Source organism: Heteronotia binoei, chromosome 7 (assembly GCF_032191835.1).
Source record: "Heteronotia binoei isolate CCM8104 ecotype False Entrance Well chromosome 7, APGP_CSIRO_Hbin_v1, whole genome shotgun sequence".
Classification (NCBI taxonomy): domain Eukaryota; kingdom Metazoa; phylum Chordata; class Lepidosauria; order Squamata; family Gekkonidae; genus Heteronotia; species Heteronotia binoei.
The window spans coordinates 44,250,008-44,275,415 of NC_083229.1; the positions used below are offsets into that span (position 1 = coordinate 44,250,008).

Below are 25,408 nucleotides of genomic sequence, written 5' to 3' on the forward strand. Positions count from 1 at the left end.
TTCAAAATCGACCTTTAGACTGAACAATCTATAAATCATACTGCTGGAGACATTTTGTTCTCATTTCTTTCAGATACACGTAGGGCAATGAGACTGTTTCCATAAAAGAAACAGGAATTACAGAACACAAGGCAACAGAAGATGCTTGCCAACTTCCCATCCCATAGCACAAATGTGAAACTGACTTGAAAAAGAAGGCCTTTCCTCTGGGTTTTGTGCCCAGCTATTTTGTATTAATGTCTTCATCAGTTCTCGGTGAGGAATGTGAAGTGGTAAATATTCTTCACTAGTGTCTGGACGCTTTCCTTGCATCACGGTATACATAATCTGCAAGGGGTTTATAACATCTGTCAAAGTAGATATTATGCATTTATTAGAAATACATGCACTTATTTCTCCAGTACCAAAATTACATCTGAACATTAAAAAAACATTATCTGGCACTCTGAATTACACTATATTGCTTCCAAAATAATTGCAATTATTAATAATTAAGTGACTGCTAGGAGAAAACCAAACCCAGAGTTTCCACCTCCCGAGTTTCATAGCATAATTTACATTAATGCAACTTAAAATTTAAGGGGACAAAGAAGGGAAGCATTGGTCATCTAAAAAAGTGACAGTGTATATTTTTCAATGAGGCATTTTTATTTAACATATTTGTTTCTTAAACAACTACTGCCTGTTAACAGAATAAAGATAAGAACCTGACCTTCAAAAGGCTGTTTTCTTGCCAACACTTCCCACATAATAATGGCATAGCTGTTTAAAATAAAAATGCATATTAGTGTAAATCCATTCCATGTTTTTCTTCTAAAACAAAAGAATCTCCACAAAAATACAGAGAGTGGGTTTGATATCCTACTCTCATTTCCCATCACTTAAAGTGCATCCTGTGGAGAGGCGGAGCACTTTTGGTACAGAAGCAGAGCATATTTGCTGATTCCCCCTTGAACTGCAAACCTTCACTTTGTTCCCCCTTCCATCCCCTCAGCACTCCACACTCTTAAGAGCAGAAGTAAATCACCAGGGTGTACTGAAAATAAATCCATCCATCCATCCTTACATTCTGCTCATGTGTGTGTGTGTGTGTTCTCTGTTTTTGTTGTTTTTTGTTATCCATTTTGTTCTTTCAATATTTTTTTAAAATTACAAGAGCAGAATTTAAGGAGGCTCTTAGCCAGTTTTTTTAGTTGTTTACCCTAATTTTTCTGTGTTCTTTGCAACTACATAGCAGCAGGAACTTCCTCTAAAAAAAGCCCAATTGAGCTCAGAATGGCTTTGCAGAGGAAGGAAGGGCTCCTGCCTTCTCTCCCAAAACAGTTTTTTCACATGAAGTCTGATTGTTGATTTTGCTGCTTCATTTGCACAGCTAATTCTCCATGGAGCAGCAAAACTGGCAAAATAACTCCCCCATGCAGTTTTTACATGAGAAAGCTGTTGAGGGAGGGAGTAGGCAGGAGTTCTTCCCTGCCCTTGTGATGGAGTTTTGATATAATTTGGCATCTTCTTCTTTTAACTAGGTGCTATGTGGCTGCAGGGAAACATGGAAAAACAAGTGAAAAAACACAATGTAAAGTTTTAGCTTAGTGCTGCAGGAGAGAGGCTTGTGAGGGGAGGGGGTGTCAGGAAATAGTTTGTTCCACTCTACTCACAGCTTGTTGAATACAAGCCAAGGTATCTTTTGTTTGTTTGCTTAAATTTCTAGTGAAATCAGTGAGGAGAGTATTACCTCAAATATTCAAGGACAGTACTCTACAAATTCTACTCTTATGTCTGGCTTATCTGCCTCTGATATGTTAAAGAAATGTGACTGTCTCTTTAGACCTTCTTATGGCCAATTTCAATTCACAGTCTACTTTATTGGAAGTCATACTGTGAAGATATGGAAACAGAATGTAACCTCTTCACACATATGACCCCCCCCCCCCCCGTATGCTTAAGCTTTGAAGTCTTTGCTGCTTTTACATAAGAAAGACTTTTAGAATAGATAACATGCCACAGTTCCAGATTCCTACAAATAACTCATTTTGATGTAACTTTTTGATCTGTATGCTCTTCAAGAAGACATCCAAAAACAGTAGCACAGCAGCATGTATTGCAAGGGAAATTCTTGACCCCTACCCTCCCACCACAGGTTGCTTAAATTCCACTGCAGGGCCTACTATAAGCTCCAGAAAGACTGGCTAAATCAGGGGGTGTGGCCTAATATGCAAAGGAGTTCATGCTATAAGAAAGCCCTGAATAAAATACATAAAGCAGAATACATAAAATACTTTTATTTATTTAAATAACATATTCAATAACGATCATAAACATAGCGCTAGTAGTACCTGTATATATCATGCTTTGCACTTGCCCGTGTTTTTTGATTAGGATTATAATCTTCAGGTGGCATGTAGATAATAGTCCCTCCCTCAGACATAGTTTTTTCTCCTCGTGACTGTGAAATGGATACCATGCGCCATTTTGACAAACCAAAATCTGCAATCTGCAAGGAACAAAACCTTAAGTCAACTGAAGAATAAAGAGTATGTCAGCTTTATTCTGAGACAGAGGCACAGTTCAGACAGAAGAACAAAACTATGGTTTGGGTGCTGTATGAATGAGCTTGGGGAGTCCCTGGGCTCTTCTTCCAGTGAGTGTGGCTTGGCAATGCAATATTTGCTATCCAACATCACTGATCCTTATCTTCACATCATAAACGATAGTGTGCCTGATCCCCCCTCCCTCTGCAATCAGGATCCTAAGCTTTGGAAAGAAGAATGCAAATCATAGGATGTGGTTGTGTCAAATGAGAAAGCCAAATAATTGATTCTAGGGTTGCCAACCTCCAGGAGAGACCTGGAAGCTTCCTGGAATTACCTGCTCTCTAGATTTATTTATTTAGTCCCTTAAATTTATATCCCACCATTCCCGTAAGCAGGCTCAGATCACAGAGATCAGTTTCCCTGGAGAAAATGGTTGCTTTGGAAAGTGGATTCTATGGAATTATACCATGCAGAGGTCCCTTCCCTTCCTAAAACCTGCCCCCCTCAAACTCAAATCCCCCAAGTCTCCAGGAATTTTCAACATTGAGTTGGCTACTCTAATGGCTTCTGTTTGTTCCTGGAATAGCCAAACCAGATCACAATCTCAAAAAATAAGCCAATGATAAATATAAGCAGCGAATAGTATTAGTGGACATGATTTTGCTCCCCTTCTACCTACATTGCCTGTACGTGATAAGGTTATTTGTACAGGGGCATTGCTTAAACACCCACATGAAAACCTGTGGTTATTTTTAAATTTTGTTTTAAGTTGACATGATAAAATCCAAGCTAGGGGGGGAAGTGTTTCAGCAAGGCTTCAAAAAATCACCAAGTGGAGCAGAGGTTCATCAGTGGCTATTAGCCACAATGTATAGATTGAACACTATGTCTGGGGCAGTGATGCTCTGTATTTTTGATTCTTAGAGGCAACAATGGGAGGGCTTCTGGAATTCTGGCCCTACTGGTGAACCTTTTGATGGTTCCTCTGTTTTGGCCACTGTGCGACAGAGTGTTGGACTGGATGGGCCACTGGCCTGATCCAATATGGCTTATCTATCTTCTTATAGTAGCTAACTATTCTCAATAAATATTTATGTGGAAAAGTACAAGGGAAAAACCTTAATTGTATTTAGGTGTGCCTTCATGTATGAACTGTCACTGGTACAATCATTCTGAAATCCTACTCAACATGAGATATATGTAACACATGCTTGCCCAGCCATTGTAATTCTTATGCAACTTTATCACTTCCCTTTAAAAAGACAACATTGCATTCCCTATCCCCACCCAAGCAGCATTATCTTCTGCATGCCAGATAAATCACAAAACTACAATGAACTCCACCCCTCTAAACAAAGAAACAAAAAAATACAGTGAAAAAATGTTCTTCATTAAAAAAATACATTGGTGATTACTAATTCAGAATCAACATATAGCCAAATCAAATAACCTATAGAAATTTGTTGTGATAAAATGAAAAACACCGCTGATCCAGAATATGTGTATTTCAAAGCTGAGTCTCCATGCAAAGACACAAGCTGCTATCCACTTGCCACAGGCAGCTAACATATATTCTGCAGTTGTGCTTGTCTATGATTACAGAATTCATGCTTTAGAAAAGCAGATTTCTAGTATCAAATGTTTAAAAAACAGGCTTGGAAAATATCAGCACCTACTGGGGAGAGAAGTTAACCATACTTACAGTCCTAAGATGCTTAATCACACCCCTTTGCAATGTGCTCTTCACACAACTACAAGAAGCAGATTCCATTTTGTTTCACAATTTAAACCAGTTATCATGGAGCAAAACCCATGGAATTATATGCTTCACCACAGTCACAACTTATAAACATCTCTGTAGCAAAATGGGACACCAGCACGCAGTTAAACGGCATGGACCATGCACAAACAGAAGGGTGTAACTCTGTTTAGGATTGCACTGTAAAGCGGTGAACTCTGCTAAAAGAAAATATTGCTGTAAAACCAATGGAATGATTATGACTGCCTTTTTGCAATCCAGCAGCTCAGTGGTAGAGCACACACTTTATGTTCCCAATTCCTGGCATCTCAGAGGGTTTCAAGGAGCAGACGTTGAGAAATATTTTTCTTTACCCAAGAGCGGTTGTGAGTTAGAATAGAAAATAGTGACCTGATGGTATAAAGCAGCTTCCAGTGTTTCATGACCCTCTGCTTGCTTCCTGAGCAGTAATGAGTCCCATATTTATAAACAGCATGTGCTTTATACTATAGAATCTGTTCTCCTGAGTAGTCTCATTTCCCTTACTGGGATGGATGCTTCCTCTTTTCTGCAAAATGACAAACATTTAGAGCTACAGAGACATTAAAGAGAAAGGCAGAGCATACCTTAACGTGAAACTCACTGTCAAGTAAAATATTCTGTGTCTTCAAATCATGGTGCAAAAGGGGTGGACTCATGTTATGAAGATAGTTCACTCCCAAAGCTATTTCATACAGCATGCGAAACCTCAGGGGCCAAGCAATGTCAGGATAGATATATTTCTTTTTTAAAATAGAAAAACAGAAAAATGATTAAACCACAAATATATTATTTGTTTTACGACAAATTTTTGAAATGTATTTAATTCATTTATACCCCACCTTTCTCCCCAGTGGGGAGACTAAGCACCATATCATTCTCTTCTCTTACATTTTATCCTCACAGCAACCCTGTGAGGAAAGTTAGGCTGGGAGAGTGTGACTGGCCAAAGGTCATCCAGCAAGCTTCTGTGGCACAAGGGGGATTTGAATCTGGGTCTGCCAGATACTAGTCTGACACTCGTATGCATGTCACACTGGCTCTCATGATACAAAGTAATCAAACTGAAATGTGTACTATATTTCTCCCTAAACACAAAATGCTTGCCAGGTTTTCAGAAGATTTTCTATGCTTTTAAAAATAAACAGGGTTTGGTGAACCTCTAAAAGACAGTTCCAGGTTGAAGAACAATCACTGAAAATGCATCTCTGAGGAGGCATATAATTGATCGTTCAAGTGATCACCTGCCATTGTTTATTTATAACCACTTGCAACGCTGGCAGTCTGGAAATCTTACTCTTACACAAAGAGGATTTCTGTGTATTCTCAGGAATCCAGGGAAGCAGCAGAGCAATCAGATTCTTGTCAAACTGGTCATCTGTATTTGCTCTCTCAAGTAGAAACATGCACAGAGTGGCAAGTCATTACTTGATAAATGGTTGTCCTCAGATGAAATGCAGTGATCAACCATTAGGCCTTTCCTGCAAGGGATGCACAGAGATATTCAACAGCAGACTGGCACATCTGCTGTTTGCTAGAGATATCTCACGGAGATCTGGAGTCAAATAGAAATTCGGGGGAAAATGAAGCTACATCTCTGCATCAAAGTAGATGACCAAGATTCATGCTCTCTGAAGGGAGCATTGACCACTACAGCGCTGTCTTCCACACTACCAATAATTCAAGCCTAACAATGCAGCATGTTAGGAAAAGCAATTTTTAAAAGAAGATAATACAGAACAATGGATTTATACAACATTTAAAATATTACAATAGCTAGGAACTAGGGATGTTTGTGTATATTTTAATGTTAGCAGCTTTACCCCATCCCCACCCCAATCACTGGCTGCTGTATCTACTCTGCAGTATTTTAAAAACGAATTTGCTATCTGCTTTTAAAAAATAGTATTGTGTTCCCTTCTATTTTCCATTGCCTTCTCAAACAAAAATGCTTCATTTTACAACAATGAAATATTGACATTGCTTGGGTTGGGGTCAGGGAGAGAGGCCTTTACAAACATGCTACAAATAATACTTACTCCATGTAAAAGTTGGTTTAATGATCCATTTGGCATATATTCTGTCACTATTCCCAGAAATTCAGGTTCATTGCAAATTCCTAGGATTGGAAGAATGTAGCTGAATCTTGCTTGGTGTAAAATTTCAGCTTCTTTTAAGAGACTCTTTCTGTCACTACAAGAAAAGCAAATCAAGAACTAATGTTACTACATCAGAGCCCATAAATATTAAAGTGTAAAGTAAACTTCTAATGTAGACTGTTATTTTTATCCGAAATGTAAACTAAAGTCCTATTATGGTTAGAAAACTATGCACAAGCACCTACATTAAAAACAGTCCAGAGATTTCAGGTAGTCATATTGGTTGAAAACAAAGTCCATGAACAAAAGCCATCTACTAACTCTTAGAATCATAGAGTTGGAAGGGATCTCCAGGGTCATCTAGCCCAATTCCTTGCACAATGCAGGAAATTCAGATATACCTCCCTTCATGTCCCCAGTGATTCCTGCTCCATGGTCAAAACCCTCTGCTCCCCCCAAGACCTCCAGGATCCCTGGCCAAACTGGCCTGGAGAAGGGTTGCTGCCTGACCCCAAGGTGCCAATTAGCATTTCCCTGTGTGTGTAAGAAAGGTCCATGAGAACTAAGCACCGATGCAACCCTCCCTGCTCTCCTTCCCATAATCTGTCGCACATAGAACATGATGCTATCTGCCAGCTGTCATTTTTGCAGTGGCAGAGTGAGCTGAGAAAGCTGCCAGAAAGGATCTTTTTGTGACAAAGAAACCCATGGGGAAAAACAGAATATCCTATGCTTTTGTTTACCCCCATCTGCAAATAGGATTAATAATACAATTTTAAAGCACTGGCATCTTCTTCAGGATATCTCTGGGTTTGAGTCTAGACCCCTGACAGGCTTTAGACACACTAGAAGCAATGTCCATTCAGATATTGCAGGAGGGTTAAGACAGATGGACTCAGTAAAGGACAACTTCCCTTGAGAAAGATGTTGGATATGTCCTTTGGCAATACAGACATGGGAATTCGTTCATCCTCACAGAGATATTAGGACACCCCTAAACTTTATGAGTACTTGTCAAACATGCCATGTTTTGGTCTGCCCTTGCAAAAAAATATATATGTGGGAAACACAACCAGACAAATCAGAGTTAGGGTGTTAGAACATCGCTCCTGGATTAGGTTGCAAAATTGGGAACCACCTTTAACAGAACATTATTTAACACACTATCATACAGCAGATGGCATCCAATTTTGTGTCATTTATAAGTATCAGAGATCCCAGAGAAATATAATGATGTTCAAAACATATTACTAAGGAAGGAGACCTACTGGATACGTAGACTCAGTTTCCTAGTACCAGCTGGTTTAAATTCTCATATTGACTTTTCTTGTTATCTGGAAAACTGGCATGAGTATTGTGGCATGTCCTGATTGTGATTAAAATGCATGGATGTTATACCTTTAAGAAAGTATACAGCTGCAGTTGATTACATGCTATATAGGCAAAGAGTTGATGTGCATGAATGAGAAGCTTCTCCAGGAAATTGTGCTTGAGATTATTGTGCTGTCCATTGTGAAGGTGATGAGTATTATGCTTTGAAATTGATATTGATTTGTGCTGTGTAATAACTAGAATGATTTCCATATGTATTTATATTTAATGTTGTATGTATAGAATGGATTATAGCTTGCCTCTGGGAAACAGCTTCACATGCTAGTGTACCAGTTAGAGGCTACTCTGTGTATCCATTATATTTATTGGAAATATCATATAAGATTGCTATCAGAACTTTATTGAGTATCATAGGACAAGCAACAAGCACTTTGTATCAATACTTTATATCTTCAACAGAAAACATACAGAGAAGACATAAGCGTCATTTGGAAATTTACAAGACTGTATTTATTATGCTTTGGGTTGATATTACAGTTGTCTAGCTATGAACGGGTGTTTATATTTCCCTTTTATGACTTTGTATTTCCTAAAGAACTTGTTATAGTGAACTTAGAAAATATATATTGAACTATCTTATTGTATTTTTGTAATTTATCCACAGTTATATTCTTTTTTTCTTTTAACTCACAGAATCAGCATTGCTGTCAGATGGGTATCTGGCCTCTGTTTAAAAACCTCCAAAGTAGGAGAGCCCACCACTTCATGAGCAAGTCTGTTCCACTGAGGAACCACTCTAACTGTCAGGAAGTTCTTCCTAATGTTGAGCTGAAAACTCTTTTGATTTAATTTCAACCCAGTGGTTCTGGTCCAACCTTCTGGAGCAACAGAAAACAATTCCACACTATCCTCTATATGACATCCCTTCAAGTACTCAAAGATGGTTATCATATCACTTCTCAGTCCTCACCAAGCTAAATATACCCAGCTCCTTCAACCTTTCCTCATAGGACTTGGTTTCAGACCCCTCACTATCTTCGTTGCCCTTCTCTAGACACGTTCTAGCCCAAAACTGAACACAATACTCCAGGTGATATCTAATCAGAGTCTTAATGAAAGCATTACAGTACAATGTAAAAGCTTTTAAGTTTTCCAGAACTCATCATCAAGCTGAATGTTAAAAGAGGAAGAGGGAATGAGGTTGCCAGTCCTAGCTGGCAACATGTCAGAAGCTACCTTGAACCAGGAGGAAATGCAAGTTACAAGAGTTTAAATTAAAAATTAATTTTAAAATGGCGGGGTACAATACAGTTGGTGCTGCACCAGTGTGCAACACCATTTCCAATGAGAATCAGAAGAGAAGTTGTCAGATTAGTGCAAACATTCTAGGATTCACCCCAAACGTTATGGTTAAACCACAGAATTTTGGGTGAATCCTAGAGTGTCAGACTCATGAGATGATGTCACTTCTAGTTTCACAATGGAAGTGACAGCATGTGTTGGCATGACCCTGACCCCCCCCCCCCTTTTCATCCACCCTGACCTGTCAAGCAGAGGTGGGTAACTGGAGCCCAGGGAGGGAAGATGTTCCACTATAATGGGAAACCTGGCCCCATCCCATTTTGCTCTTGAGTCAACTTTGTGGAGGTGCAGGGGTTTATAACTGTAACAGGAAGAGGGTAGAAATGTAAATTTATGGACGTTTTGAAAAAAGGCAGGGTAGGAATTTTTTGAGGAGAGGAACTGCATTATACTCAATGCTTACTTTCTTACCAAACCTAAAAAGAGTTTACTGATCTAAAAGCATAACACACATCATTTATAACTTAGGAAGCATATAAAACTGTATTATTTGGCTTACTTATGGAGTTTAAATGTGTAAATGCCTCAGATTCTTACAAGCAGGGCTTTTTTTGAGCAGGAACACACAGGAACGCAGTTCCGGCTGGCTTGGTGTCAGGGTGTGTGGCCTAATATACAAATGAGTACCTACTGGGCTTTTTCTACAAAAAAGCCCTATGTGAAACAATGGTGACATCAGGGGGTGTGGCCTAATATGCAGATGAGTTCCTGCTGGGCCTTTTCTACAAAAATAGCCCTGCTTACAAGCAAAACTGCAAATTAAGAACTGCAACTGCTATACCTCTGGCTGCCTTTGCATATGTATTTTAGTTTTTGCCAACTGAGAAGTGGGGTGGAGGAACTGAAAACAGAAATCAAATTTTGTAGTAAAGAAAAGGGGGTGCAGTATTTGAAAATAAATGCCATATACATTCCATTCTTAGCATATTTGGATGTTGGATTAAACCTTAAAGCATTGAAAAAAATGCACTCTGCAAAAGTTTATCATCTTACACATTACAGAATATCAATGGTGGACAAAATTTGTTGGTCTGAAGCAACAGCATAAATTTAGAGACTCGTAGCACTTTTAAGACCAACTAAGTTTTATTCAAGGTATAAGCTTTTGTGTGTACACACACTTCTTCAGATACAATGAAATGGGAGAAAACCATTCAAACTTATAGACAGGGTTGGGAAGAACAAATTAGCATATAACGTGATGTAGACATTTTCACACAAAGCAGGGAAAACAAGCCAAGTTCACAGGGTCAACAGCTGTATGGATCCAATTAAGGCGAAACAACATTTGAAGGAATAAATATATCAAAATAGGAGATAAGTTTGTAAGAGAATTTTTTCTAATTGTGGGAAAGTTAACTTTATGATGCGCATTTGCCTCCCCTCAAGCATGAAGGTAACAATTGCTATACGTTGTTCTAAATACTACACCAATACCTTGTTCTTAGATGTGTTATATCTGAAAAAATCTATACCTATATATTGCATTTGATTACAAGCAGTATTCCATTATATTATTCTAAAGAGAAAAAAATAGAAAAAGTGGTAGGAATGAATAAAAATACATAGGATGTGTAGTCCTTACAGATAATTATAGAAAAGAGAGGGGAGGGAAGGGATGCATAAAAATACAAAAGATGTATAGTCCTTCTTGGTGAGAATGAATTTAGTACAGGGGTGGCCAAACTTGCTTAACGTAAGACTCACATAGAATAAATGTCAGATGTCTGAGAGCTGCAACACATGAAAGTCAGGTGTTTGAGAGCAGGCAGGCAGGCAGGCAGGAAGGAAGATGGGGAGGGAGAGGTTGAAAGAAAGCAACTTTAACTTTAAGTGCATTCTCCAGGCCTCTGGCTGGCTTGGCAAAGTGATTTAAATAAAGAAATGCCTTCTCCAAGCCAGTCAATGGGGTGCTGGGACTTCGAGAGCTACACAATATGTGTGCAAGAGCCACATGTGGCTCCCGAGCCACAGTTTAGCCACCCCTGGTTTAGTATATGTAATGAGATAAGAAACCAATAGCCCTGTTAAGTCCTGGACGAGTGTTTGTTCTAAGTTTGGCAATAACTTGTAATTCAGCAATTTCCCTTTCCATTCTGCTCCTGAAGTTCCTTTGCAATAAAACAGCTACTCTGAGGTCACCCATTGTATGTTCTGGGAGGTTAAATTGTTCTACAGATTTCTCAGTCTTATGATTCCTGGTGTTAGATCTGTGTCCATTAGTGTAGGGTTGCCCAGTTTGTCTTATTTAGAGAACTGAATGGCACTATTGACATTTAATAGCATATAATGTTAGAAGATGAGCAAGTGAATGAGCCTGAGATGGTGTAGTTGATGTTGTTGGGTCCAGTGACTGTGTTGTCTGGGTGTATGTGACAGCAAAGTTGGCATCTGGGTTTACTGCAAGCTCTGATACCAGTCAGTGTCCAGTCAGTCTCTGTGTTCAAGGATTGTCTGTGTGCACTCCACCCCTGTACTTGTGAAAGAGCTGTTAAGTAGAGTAAAACCTTGTCCTCACTCCAAGAAGGAAAAAAGGAGGTTTTTTTCAGTGTTCTCCAAAAGTGAAAAAAAGACTCCTCAGAAAAAAAAACTAAACAAAAGAAAGTTTTACCCCATCCTCCCTCCCCTTTCTCACCAGACATTCACCTTTCTAATGTGCAGAATTATTATTTTTAGTCATGTAAGGGGGATCAAATGTCAAAATTATACAAGTTTTTCAGGCTCTGTATTTAACATTTCAACATAGATTTCTTTTCACATATATGCCCTTTAGCAGTGAGTGAGTCATAGTCATGGCACAATGCAGGTGAAACTACTACTATGATATAATTGCCAGACAGTGCCTGCCTACCAGCAGCCTATGGGACTGGACTCCATTCTTTCCTATAGACCAGGGGTCCTCAAACTTTTTAAATAGGGGGCCAGTTCACTGTCCCTCAGACTGTTGGAGGGCCGGACTGCCGTTACTGTACAAGGCCGCGGGCCGTCAGTTCTCCGTCTTCTGCATCTCTCTCCTTTCCCCACACCACACACCCCGGCCTGGGAACTCACCTCACCTCGGTATCACCTCACACTCTCTCTCCACCGCCTCAGCCCAGTGCCGGAAGTGTGCGTTGCTAACGCGAGTTTAGGTCGAACGTCACTTCCGGTGTGATTTTGCCATAACCCGGCGGGCCGCATAAACGTCCTCAGCGGGCCGCATCTGGCCCGCGGGCCGTAGTTTGAGGACCCCTGCTATAGACCAACAGGATAGAATGGAGGGATCAGGCTGCCACCGCAGTGTGACGCTAGCGAAGGGGATTTAAACTTTAAACACCTTCTCTGGTGTCGCGCTGCAGAGGCAGCCCGAATCCTCCATTTTATCACATGGGCTCATAAGAAATAATGGACTCCACCCACAGGATAGAATGCAAGTGGAGGGGCAAGATCCTCTCCCTGCTTTTGCACCCCAGGGTGCAAAAGAAGGGAGAAAGCCCCTGACTCCGTGCCTGCTGGGAGACTGGAGAGGCACGGTTGGAGGAGACCCTCTACCTGCTTTTGCCAGAGGTGCAAAAGAAGGGAGAAACCCCTGCCTCTGCTTTTCTCAGGAGACTACTGAGAGGTGCGTGTGTGTGTGTGAGATTCCGCCCTTAGCTCAGTTAGCACAATAGCAAAGCCTCCACCAGGAAGCACAACCTTTGCAAGCAAGCCCCCTCCAGCAAATAACTCTACCAGACACGCCTGGCTCCTTAGCTCAATAAACACAAGAGAAAAGAAGCACAACCTTTACAAGCAAGCCCCGCATCCCCAGCCAACAAACTTCAGCAAATAACTCTAGCAGACTCACGCAGGCACAGGAGAAGCCAACAAAGATAAGGGAAGTTCAGCAGCCCTGCCCTCTGTTCTCCCAGGCAGCTTGGAAGGGCAAGGACAGGCAAGGGCGGGGAGGGTGGAGCGAAGAGGGCCACAGGACAGATTAAAGTCCTGGGCGGGCTGGTGCTGGCCCATGGGATGTATATTTGATTCCCCTGGTCTACAGCTTTAATAATCATCCTAGGATCCTGCTAAGTTTACACATTCATTCAGATGTCTGTCTTACTCATTGTAAAAACAACCTGGCATAAAAAGTCACCATTTCCTTACTAGAGAATTCAGACTGGGAGACACTGGGTGCTTTCACACAATGACTGCAAGTGGGTTTTGCTACTCTTACACAGTAAAAATCCAGTTGCAGAGTATTTTATTTAGGGCGTTTTCGCACTGACCTTAATCGGCAGCGACGTCCCTCTTCACCGCGCAGGATCTGCGCGGATTTCGCACCAATTGCTGTGGAGCACCCGGAAGAGCCGCAAAGTCCCGCGGCTTTTGCGGCGCAAATGGAAACTGGTTTTTGGCGGTTTCCATTTGCGCCGCAAAAGCTGCGGGACTTTGCGGCTCTTCCGGGTGCTCTGCAGCAATTGGTGCGAAATCCGCGCAGATCCTGCGCGGTGAAGAGGGACGTCGCTGCCGATTAAGGTCAGTGCGAAAACGCCCTTTGTGTGCGTGAATGCACCCGCTGTTTGCCCAAACCTATACAAAGAGGCAAAGACTAAACTTAGATTTGAAGTGGGGATTTCCAGTTCCTAGCTAATGTTAAGAACATAAGAGAAGCCATGTTAGATCAGGCCAATGGCCCATCCAGTCCAACACTCTGTGTCACACAGTGGCCAAAAAAATTATATATATACACACACACACACTGTGGCTAATAGCCACTGATGGACCTCTGCTCCATATTTTTATCTAACCCCCTCTTGAAGGTGGCTATACTTGTGGCCGCCACCACCTCCTGTGGCAGTGAATTCCACATGTTAATCACCCTTTGGGTGAAGAAGTACTTCCTTTTATCCGTTTTAACCTGTCTGCTCAGCAATTTCATCGAATGCCCAAGAGTTCTTGTATTGTGAGAAAGGTACTTCTTTCTCTACTTTCTCCATCCCATGCATTATCTTGTAAACCTCTATCAAGTCACCCCGCAGTCGACGTTTCTCCAAGCTAAAGAGCCCCAAATGTTTCAAACTTTCTTCATAGGGAAAGTGTTCCAGCCCTTTAATCATTCTAGTTGCCCTTTTCTGGACTTTCTCCAATGCTATAATATCCTTTCTGAGGTGCGGCGACCAGAACTCCACACAGTACTCCAAATGAGACCGCACCATCGATTTATACGGGGCATTATGATACTGGCTGATTTGTTTTCAATTCCCTTCCTAATAATTCCCAACATGGCGTTGGCCTTTTTTATTGCAAACGCACACTGTCTTGACATTTTCAGTGAGTTATCTACCACGACCCCAAGATCTCTCTCTTGGTCAGTCTCTGCCAATTCACACACCATCAATTTGTATTTGTAGCTGGGATTCTTGGCCCCAATGTGCATTACTTTGCACTTGGCCACATTGAACGGCATCTGCCATGTTGACGCCCACTCACCCAGCCTCAGCAGATCCCTTTGGAGTTCCTCACAATCCTCTCTGGTCCTCACCACCCTGAACAATTTAGTGTCATCCGCAAACTTGGCCACTTCACTGCTCACTCCCAACTCTAATGAGTTCTAATGTTCCTAGCAATTTCACTTTCTTATTAGGATGTTACACAAAAGCAGGCACATGACTAACTTAACTTAGTCCATTGTTAACATTTCAGTATAATATCCATAGGAGGATTACAATACTTGCCTTGTGGATCCCCACACATCTCTCTGTTGGGCTAATGCTTGTATTCCCCTTTTCGACATTCAGCACAAACAGCAGATTCATGAGCTACTCAAGCTTTCATTTTCCTAGCTTTCCATAAATGGCTGAAGCTTAAAAGATAGCTCTATGTTAGCTGTTCAGCAGAATACCCCCCTAAATAATCATTAGGGCTGTCACTAGGTCATAACTTTCAGAAATGTTGCGCCACTGTGAACCAATGATTATAATGTATATTTCACACATAATGTTTAAATGGGTTTATGCTTAAACCTTTTAAAAATCTTTGTTTCACCTGTAGCCTACACAGTATTACTAATATTCACCTAATATACTACTACTAATAAACAACAATAATAACTTACATCAATATAATTACAACTCATCAACTAAATGGAAGCAGGTCGTAATTCAGGATAGGCTTTTAAAAAAAATATTTTAAATTTAAAATAGCATTAATTGCAAAGTGAACAATAAAAGTAACATCGTACTTTTTAAAGTCTAAATAACATCTGGATAACAAACTCAACAAAAAGTAACCAATGCTTTGAAAAGTCTGCTTTCTTCCTTTTTAAAAACTGACACATTCTATCAGTTTCACCATTTGTTATTGTTCATGTTCTTAATGTGTTCTTTCACAAATGTTAATATTGTCACTGTGATGCTTTGAAAATTTTAGTTGCTAAGAACATAAGAAAAGCCATGTTGGATCAGGCCAACGGTTCATCCAGTCAAACACTCTGCATCACACAGTGGCAAAAAAACCCAGCTGCCATCAGGAGGTCCACCAGTGGGGCCAAGACACTAGAAACCCTCCCACTGTTGCCCCTCCCAAGCACCAAGAATACAGAGCATCACTTGCCCTAGACAGAGAGTATCAATAATACGCTGTGGCTAATAGCCACTGATGGACCTCTGCTGCAATCAAGTTTCAAAAAAAATTGATATGGGACAGGGCCTTATTTAAGGGGATGCCACACTGTAGAAATGCCTTTCCTGAGAGATCTGCTTGGCATCATCCTTATTGTAATTTCAGGCAAAGACCATTCTGTTCCATTTGGCTTGATGTATGTTTTCAATGATGGTATGGCATATATGCCATCAGAAGGCAGGTGGCAACTTTCATGGCAGCTTCCCCCTCCCACTGCAAACCCCCACTTTTTAACCAATGCTGTTCATGGAGGTCTACTGACTTCAAAACATGAAATTTGAGGAAAGGCTGCAGGGTGTGGGAAAGGGAGAAAAACCACTCTGTTCATTGACCTAATAAGAACCCTTGCTTATTCAGTTGCTGCATTTGTTCTGGATGATTTTGTTTGTTTGTGGTGTTTACCCTGGATTTTGTCTTCTGCAATGGAAAATGAGATTCTTATTGCTACTGTGACATTGGTATAATTTATTCTTATACGCTACTGCTATTTTGTGCTATTTTTAATGCAGCTATGTGCAGCATTCACCCACAGTTATTATTTAATATGCCTTTTATGTCCATTAAATACACAATGGAACAACTCTATTTTACTGTCATTCTTGTTCATCAATTTGGACTTCTGTTTTTGAAAAGATGGAATATAAATGTTTCAAATAATTAGTGTTTTCACACTGGCTTGAATGCTCTGGGTTTTCTAAATATTAAACAAGCATGGCATCCCATGTAGCATTATGATTTGCTCTTCACCAGTTTACCACATAACAAACAGCCCACAAAATGTCCCTTCACCTGCCTGGCAACCATTGGCAAATACATCTGTAGGCTTTGGCTCTGTTTCCCACTTCCATCTGGAGAAACAAAACTTCCCAGATGATAAAAACTTCCACTAAGGTTGCTAGACAGATCAACATGGTATTTCACCTGAGTGGATTATCTATTCTAGTATAATGAGGTAAACAGAGCATTTGACAGCAGCCTAATCCCAGTCATCTAAATTATTCATGGTGCCACAGACTCTTGACAAGCAAACCTCTACTCACCACACCCAGCCCAAGAACATAATGTCTCAAGATTTCAGGAAGTGCAACTGAGCATGCAGGGCTTACTGCACTGTGTCTAAAGATGAGTGGAGAATGAGGACAGAGGGAAGATTATCTGCTCTGGGACCTGGATATCATGGTGGAGAGGGCAATTGCAGCATGGCTGGCAGACGGGGGTGACAGCCTCACAAGGTATCCATTGTTGAGTTGCCACTGTTCACTAAGCCCCCAGGATGCCAAATGGGGACCTTGCTGCCAGCTAGGGCTGTCAAGGCTGTGTTGGAAAATACCTGGAGACTTTGGGGGTGCAGCCAGCAGAGGGCAGGGTTGGGGGAGGGGAGGGGCCTCAGCATGATACATGCCATAGAGTCCACCTTTCAAAACAGCCATTTTCTCCAGGGGAGCTGATCTCTGCCAGCTGGAGATCAGCTGTAAGAGCAGGAGATCCCCAGGCCCCACCTGGAGGCGGGCAACCCTACTGCCAGTCAGCTCACCTCCTCCAGATCAGCATTCTTGCAATGACAGAAGGCAGCTGAGCAAGCAACAATAGTAATAGCTGTTTCTTGCCAGTGGATAGGCAAGGCTGGCTTCCATGACTGGCAGCAGTTCTGCACTCACACTAGCACTTGAACAAGAAATTCCATTTCCCAATCCTATGAGCCACTGTGGGAGGCATTCTCCACTTCTTGCTTCTAGTTCCTAGCAAAGATCAATCTGGCTGTAGTAATCATATGTAAAACTACTGCTTGAAGATTTTTAGGCATGTTGACTACACAATTCAACAGTAAAACTGCTGTCTTATAAAGGATATGTCTCTCATTTATTACTGATAATTTCTACCACTTGTTTCTAATAATCTCTTGCCCATTTAGAGGTATACTACATTTGGGAAAAAATCTGTCTCTCTACATAATAAAACCGGCAGTTAGTGCACCCAGCTGCATAGATCTTTGCTAGCCTGAAAGGCATTAGATGTCATTGACAGAGCACGTTTATCTGATTTTCCTTATAAAACAGGTAAATTGGGTATGTCTGTTTATTTAATCTCAGAACTGGAAGAGACTACCAGGGTAATCTAGTCCTGTGCAGGAACTACAATATCCCCGTACTGAAAAAGTTGGTGTTCTTCACCAAATTTTAACATTTTCTCCATTTATTTATTTATACTTTATGACATAGGTCATAACCAGTGTTCCCTCTAAGCTGAGTTAGTGTGAGGTAGCTCACAGTTTTTTAGCCTCCAGCTCACATAAGAACATATAAAAACATAAGAGACGCCATGTTGGATCAGGCCAATGGCCCATCCAGTCCAACACTCTGTGTCACACTGTGGCCAAAAACCCCAAGTGCCATCAGGAGGTCCACCAGTGGGGCTGGAAGCCCTCCCTCTGTGCCCACCCCCCAAGCACCAAGAATACAGAGCATCAGTTGCCCCAGACAGTTCCAACAACACGCTGTGGCTAATAGCCACTGATGGACCTTTGCTCCATATGCTTATCCAATCCCCTCTTGAAGCTGGCTATGCTTGTAGCTGCCACCACCTCCTGTGGCAATGAATTCCACATGTTAATCACCCTTTGGGTGAAGAAGTACTTCCTTTTATCAGTTCTAACCTGACTGCTCAGCAATTTCATTGAATGCTCATGAGTTCTCGTATTGTGAGAAAGGAAGAAAAGTACTTCTTTCTCCACCTTTTCTATTCCATGCATAATCTTATAAACCTCTATCACAGGGGTCCTCAACCTTTTTAAATAGGGGGCCAGTTCACTGTCCCTCAGACTGTTGGAGGGCCGGACTATAGTAAAAACAAAAACTATGAACAAATTCCTATGCATGCTGCGTATATCTTATTTTGAAGTGAAGAAACAAAACGGGAACAAATACGATATTTAAAATGAAGTAAAGTTAAATCAACAAACTTGCCAGTATTTCAATGGGAGTCACTTTGGAGAAGTCACTGTCCGTCAGCCAAGGGCTGGGGGAGGCGAGCTCCAGGCACGCCGCTTACTTTGACGGATGGGCACCGCCGATGCCACCAAAAGTCTGGAACACAGGCCAAGGTTTTTTTTCCCCCCAGGTGTTGTTCTCCTACACCTGTGCGTGCTTCCAGCCAGGCTGGGGGCAGCCACAATAGAGGTATCCCTGTCTGCATGCCTGTTTTCTCAACAACTCTTCACCACACACAACTATATCCCCCCACCCCGCAGAGCTTCCTCAGTGGCCCTTCCATGTGGTGCCACTCGTGCTCCGAAGGGGGCAGTGCCTGAGCACGCCCCCCTCCCACTTCGCCCGCGTGTGCGCCCGAGACGCTTGCCTCCCTGCGCACCCCCAGCCCCAGACTCCGCACAACTTCTCCCAAAGTGAGGGAAAGAGAGCCGAGGCAGAACCCCTCCCCCTTTCCAGGTCAGTGCGGACGCGCCTGCTCGCGTCTCTCTCTCTGGAGCCTCTGACCTTGGACTGCTCCGCCTGCGCCGACCGCCACCTAACGCTGCGGGTCCGAAACAATACAGGGGCACGTGCGGCAGCTTCCTTCCTCCCTCTCTCCTTCCCTCGGCATCTGCAACTTCACTTCACCCGTCAGCGCATGCCCTGCCCGCCTCCCTCGCCCTCCTCCTCGCCCCAACGGCTCCTGCCTCATGCGAGCCCCTCCGCTCACCTCGCCTGCTGCTGCCGCCGCCTCTCTCCCCGCGCAGTTTCGTGCCCAGCGCCGCCGCTGGGAGCTCCAGCCCAAGCCTCTGGCTCGCAGTGATGCTGTGCTGTCCCTCCAGCGGCTCGCTAACTTCCCCCGACCGTGCGCGCTGCACCACGCCAGGCAGCAGCGAGAGGAGAAAGGCGGGGCGGAGAGAGCGAGGGGAGGGAGGGCGCCCGGGGAGGCGTGGTGCCTTTGACCTGCCACCTCCCCTCCGCCAACTGCCGCCGGAGGAGTGGAGTAGAAGGGTCTGGCGGCTGTGGCTGCTGGGCTTCTCGGTCGGGGCCACAGGGAGGAGAAGGAGGAGGCGGTTTCCAGCCAGAGCCCAGCCCAAAGCTGCGGGCTGGTACTTTCCAAGCCCGCGGTGGCTCTCGCGGCTCCCCAGAGGGTTAAGGAATGAGCATCCGCAAGGTTAAAAATAAAAGTTTGATTCAAGTTCCTGGGACTTGCCAGAGCAGGAGGGAGGCGCTGCCAAATCCAGGGGAGGGACCTGGCGGGCCGCATAAACGTCCTCAGCGGGCCGCATCTGTCCCGCGGGCCGTAGGTTGAGGACCCCTGCTCTATCATGTCACCCTGCAGTCGACATTTCTCCAAGCTAAAGAGCCCCAAGCATTTAAATTTTTCTTCATAGGGAAAGTGTTCCAATCCTTTAATCATTCTAGTTGCCCTTTTCTGTACTTTTCCCAATGCTATAATATTCTTTTTGAGGTGTGGTGACCAGAATTGTACACAGTACTCCAAATGAGGCTGCACCATTGATTTATACAGGGGCACTATGATACTGGCTGATTTGTTTTCAATTCCCTTCCAGCATGGTGTTGGCTTTTTTTTATTGCAATCGCACACTGTCTTGACATTTTCAGTGAGTTATCTACCACGACCCCAAGATCTCTCTCTTGGTTAGTCTCAGCCGTTCACACCCCATCAACTTGTATTTATAGTTAGGATTTTTGGCCCCAATGTGCATTACTTTGCACTTGCACATTGAACCTCATCTGCCATGCAGACACCCACTCACCCAGCCTCAAAATATTCCTTTGGAGTGCCTCACAATCCTCTCTGGTTCTCACTACCCTGAACAATTTAGTGTCATCCCCAAACTTAGCCACTTCACTGCTTACTCCCAACTCCAAATCATTAATGAACAAGTTAAAAAGTATGGGACCCAGTACGGAGCCCTGTGGCACCCCACTGCTTACCGTCTTCCACAGCGAAAATTGCCCATTTATACTCACTCTCTGTTTCCTATTAATTAGCCAGTTTTTGATCCATAAGAGGACTTATCTTTTTACTCCATGATTCTTGAGTTTACTAAGGAGACTTTGATGAGGAACTTTATCAAAAGCTTTCTGGAAGTCAAGGTAAACAACATCTATTGAGTCCCCTTTGTCCACATATTTTTGTCTTAGCTCAGGAAGGATGGCCCCAGAGCAAACTAATTTATGCAGTAGCCAAATCACTGCTTACAACTTTAATACCAGCAGCTCACAAAGTAGAATTTTTGCTCACAAAACTCCACAGCTTAGAGGAAGCATTGGTTTTAACACAAAGCCTTCCCATAAAAGGGGCAACTTCATTTCAGTTACCTTGAAAACTTTCTTCTCTACCAGTTTGGTGTAGTGGTTAAGTGCACGGACTCTTATCTGGGAGAACTAGGTTTGATTCTCCACTCTTCCACTTGCACCTGCTGGAATGACCTTGGGTCAGCCATAGCTCTGGCAGAGCTGTCCTTGAAAAGGGCAGCTTCTGGGAGAGCTCTCTCAGCCCCACCTACCTCATAGGGTGTTTGTTGTGGGGGAGGAAGATAAAGGAGATCGTGAGCTGCTCCGAGTCTCTGCGATTCAGAGTGAAGGGTGGGATATAAATCCAATATCATCATCAACATCAGAAAGTGTGGCCGCTCTGCTTACCTCTCTACTGGTTTGCCATACTCACAAATGGCGTTACAACTGTACCCTAATTAGACTGCACTTCTCAAAGCAAGGATTTTACTTCTACCATGTATTTGCAGAAACCTTACCTACAGCTCCCATGCCCATTAGTCGCACCATTATATACACAGTAATAGTTTAAGTACAGCTTTGGCTACTGGTGTCCAAGGGATATACAGATACAGACTAAAGTTCTGGATTAGATGAAATGGATATTAATACTGATAATTACTCAGAATTAGAGAGAAGTACATAATAATTCAACCTACATGTACCAGGCTGCTCACATTTCATTTTACTCTAGCGTATACTGGGTCTCTCACCATCTGCACTATTCACACTAGATATTTGAATCTCAAATATCTGGACTCACATCTCACTTATTGTACTGTGAAACTCATGCAAATAACTAGGCTTATTAACTGAGTCACTTTAAATTATTAAGATGGGAATGCAGAAACTTACTTGATGGGGGTGTTGCACCCAATTTTTTACCGAGACCAAGGAGAACCAATTGAGGAGGCAGCTAACCAAACAACAGTACTAATATTAACATAATGGCTATACTAATACATATTAAAAAAAATTATTCCAGCATACGTTTTTGTGAGTCATAGCTCACTTTGTCAGATGCACTGAAGTATATTTACATTATATTCACAACAGAAAGAAGGATAAAAATAGTAATCAGTTCACTGGGAATAGATAAAGGCTATCCCTAAATGTTGTCAGACAGGCAAAGTAGGAGTAATTTAAATCTAATGTAAGATAAGCAGATACCAGTTCCTCTTGCATTGGCTTATCGTGTATTACATTTATGTTACTTCTACTTTGCCTATCTAGTAACACTGAACTAAGTGAGTAATTTTGAGCAATCTGATTACTTTTTATTTGATCTTGTTTTAAACCAGCCTCTCTTTGTAATACCTCACCGCCCCTGCATCATTCTGCTCTGAATATAAACAGCATCAGCCTAATAGCTAAATAAGCTCTGATTTATGAAATCTTATGCTGGAAAAAAACAGAGCACACTGGACTCCTGGATGATCACTTCAGATAAAGATTTAATAAAGAAAGTTTCTACATGTATCCTAAATTCTGCACCAGATAAGATAGTACTTGATCTGCCCTAATTAGTTCATTTCTCATCATCAAGACTGCTCCCATTCATGACAGTCTCTTTCATCATAAATTATTCAGCACTTCCTTGTTTTTTCTCTTAGATCACTGGAGTCTGAAAAGGTCTTCAGTAAAGCTACTGAACTTTAACTTATTCTCCACTCCAAATTTATTATTCTCCAAAATAGGTCAGATATTTACTTAGTCCCCTGTGCAAGCACCAGTCATTTCTGACTCTGGGGTGACATCGCATCATGACATTTTCACGGCAGACTTTTTACGGGGTGGTTTGCCATTGCCTTCCCTAGTCATCTACACTTTCCCCCCAGCAAGCTGGGAACTCATTTTACCCACCTTGGAAGGATGGAAGGCTGAGTCAACTCTGAGCCAGCTACCTGAACCCAGCTTCCATCAGGATTGAACTCAGGTCGTGAGCAGAGAGTTCGGACTGCAGTACTGCAGCCTTACCACTCTGTGCCACGGGGCCACTTACCCTTTACCTTGCCCTCTCCCTTATCCTTAGTAAAATAGATGCAAAAGGGAAAATCCAGGGATCAGTACAAAAGATCCTAAGGGTGCATGCAATCAAGGCTCTCTCTGCTTAATAAGTGATTGTAAGTGGTGACCCTCAAGAAACTTGCGGGGAGGGTGTATCCCTTTGCCTTCTTCCCTGCTCCCTCTTCTCCATCAATCTCCCCATCCACTTCTCTATCAGTCTTCCCCCTGTATTTCCCCCCTCCCCTTCCTTACCATTAGTACTGAAGTGAAATTTTATGTTTACACCAAAATGAATGCATTGCTGAGTCACATTAAAAAAAAAACTTTGTAAGGTAAAAGTTTGTCAGGATGCCTCCAGAGATGAAGGCTGCTCTAAGAGAAAAGGAACTGGAAAGAGAAGCTATTCTCCAAAAGAAAAAGAACTGGAGCAACAGACTGCCCTCAAGAAAAAACAGCAACTGGAATTTCCCCTGAAGGACAAAGTGTAGGAGGCAGAGTTGACAAAATAAGCACAGAAAGAAAAGTAACAGGAAACTGACCTCCAAAAGTTAATACTTGAGGAATTAAGTTTTAGGTGTAAAAGGAAAAGAGAATGCCAGGTTGATAAGAAATTTCAAGGTATCAAAAAGGAGATGATATAGGGAGTTTCTTCACTAGTTTTGAAAGGTTGTGCAAGGATTTGGATGTGCCTGATGATAAGATGATGATTACTGATAATAGGATGCTCAGATATGCTCTGAGTTAAATGGACTTTATTCAGAAATAAGTCTTTAGGAGTCTACAGGTTATGATTTATTTAAAGAAAGCACAGAGACATGTCATGGACTCTCAGCAGAACAGTACAGAAGCGATTTTAGAGGTTTATGTAAATTGCCTGTGGAATTAGTTAAGCTTCTTAATAGATAGCTGAAAGGAAGCCAAGCTAAATCTCAATCAGATCTGGCTATGTTCATAGGTTTGAAACCATTTTATAAATTGGTATCAAAAGAATTTTAGCTAATTAAATACAAGAAGCCTGCCTCTGAATCTAAGGCAGCAGAAATTATGGACAGTATGGAGACTGAAAGCCAGAACTGATTCAACCCACTCAGGGAATAAGGAGTCCTGTGTTCAAAGTGCAGTCTTCCAGGATGGCTATTGCCAACTGAGAGAATGCTGCCAAGTCAACAAGTACTGCCAGAGCAGGCAAGCCTAAAATCCAGCAGGCATATGAATTACTGAGACCACCGCTGGAACAAGCACAAGGAGAAACTTATGGGGTCCACGACAACATTACTATAAAACAACTCTACAGGCTGAAGATCAGGTGAAGATATGGGACCAAAGTGAACAGTTAGTGGTACCCTCTCCATACAGAAAGCAACTACTTCAATTGGACCATGAAAGCCCTTCTACCAGATGTGTGTGTGACAAAAACCAAACAGAGATTGTCACAGTGGTTTTATGGGCCAACCACTGGATGTCATATAAGGGATTTTTGCCAGTTTTGTTGTTAGCCAAGTGATGGGGAAGCACCTTTATACGCCATGTATAAAGGAACACTGGAACATCTTTTTCTAGACATAGTGGGACTTCTTCCACAGGCAACGAAGAGAGAAAAAAAATATTATCTGATACTGATGGACTATGCAACAAGATACTCAGAGGCTATTTTTCTCACCAACACCAAAGCAAGTGCCATAGCAGATATGCTGATCTGTACGTTTTGTCATGGGGATTACCAGCTGAAGTTACTACAGATTTGGGAAGCAACTTTATGATGTAACTTTTAATGCAAAGACTGTGGCTAGTGTGTGCTGTGAAGCATTTAACCATGTCAGTGTACTATCCATAGCTTTCTGGAGAGATTCCATTGTACCTTAAATCACATATTCAGGACTTACAACTGTGCACATCTGGGACACTGGGACGTAAACATCCAGTGTAATAGATGGTCAAACTGCCTATAACACAATTCATAAAAATGTATAACATTTAATATAAAGCACACACAAAAATGAATTAAAACATATTGTCTGAATACCAGACCACATAAAATTTGCAAACCATATGCAATTTCACATAAAATGTCCTTCAAATGTTTATGTGAAATTGTATATGGTTTGAAAATTTTATGTGGCCTGATATTCAGACAATATGTTTTAATTCATGTTTGTGTGTGCTTTATATTAAATTATATTATAACATATTAAATCAAAGATTTCAGGTTTTCACGGCTGGTAACATCATTAGGTTTGTAGAATCTTTTGGGCTCAAGTGCCGTGTTCTACTGGAGAAAGTTTTTCTTCCAGACGTTTCGTTATCAGTTGAGAAGAACATCCTCAGTGGCGTTGCAGCCAGAGCAGGTGCTCTGACCTTCTTGGCTGCTGTGCATTGAGTGGGGCCAGGGCT

The 25,408-nt window shown here is 42.1% G+C and overlaps 1 protein-coding gene across 1 annotated transcript in view; it reads right to left on the reverse strand.

The window, feature by feature from the left end:
* Positions 1-25,408, reverse strand: part of RIPK2 (receptor interacting serine/threonine kinase 2) — a 45,567-nt gene that overhangs the window by 15,704 nt on the left and 4,455 nt on the right. The window contains exons 2-6 of the mRNA XM_060243540.1: positions 6,348-6,501; positions 4,896-5,051; positions 2,334-2,491; positions 713-762; positions 186-347 (exon numbers count right to left, since the gene is read on the reverse strand). Of these exons, the coding sequence (XP_060099523.1) occupies positions 186-347; positions 713-762; positions 2,334-2,491; positions 4,896-5,051; positions 6,348-6,501 (680 nt within the window). The remainder of the gene's footprint in view (positions 1-185; positions 348-712; positions 763-2,333; positions 2,492-4,895; positions 5,052-6,347; positions 6,502-25,408) is intronic.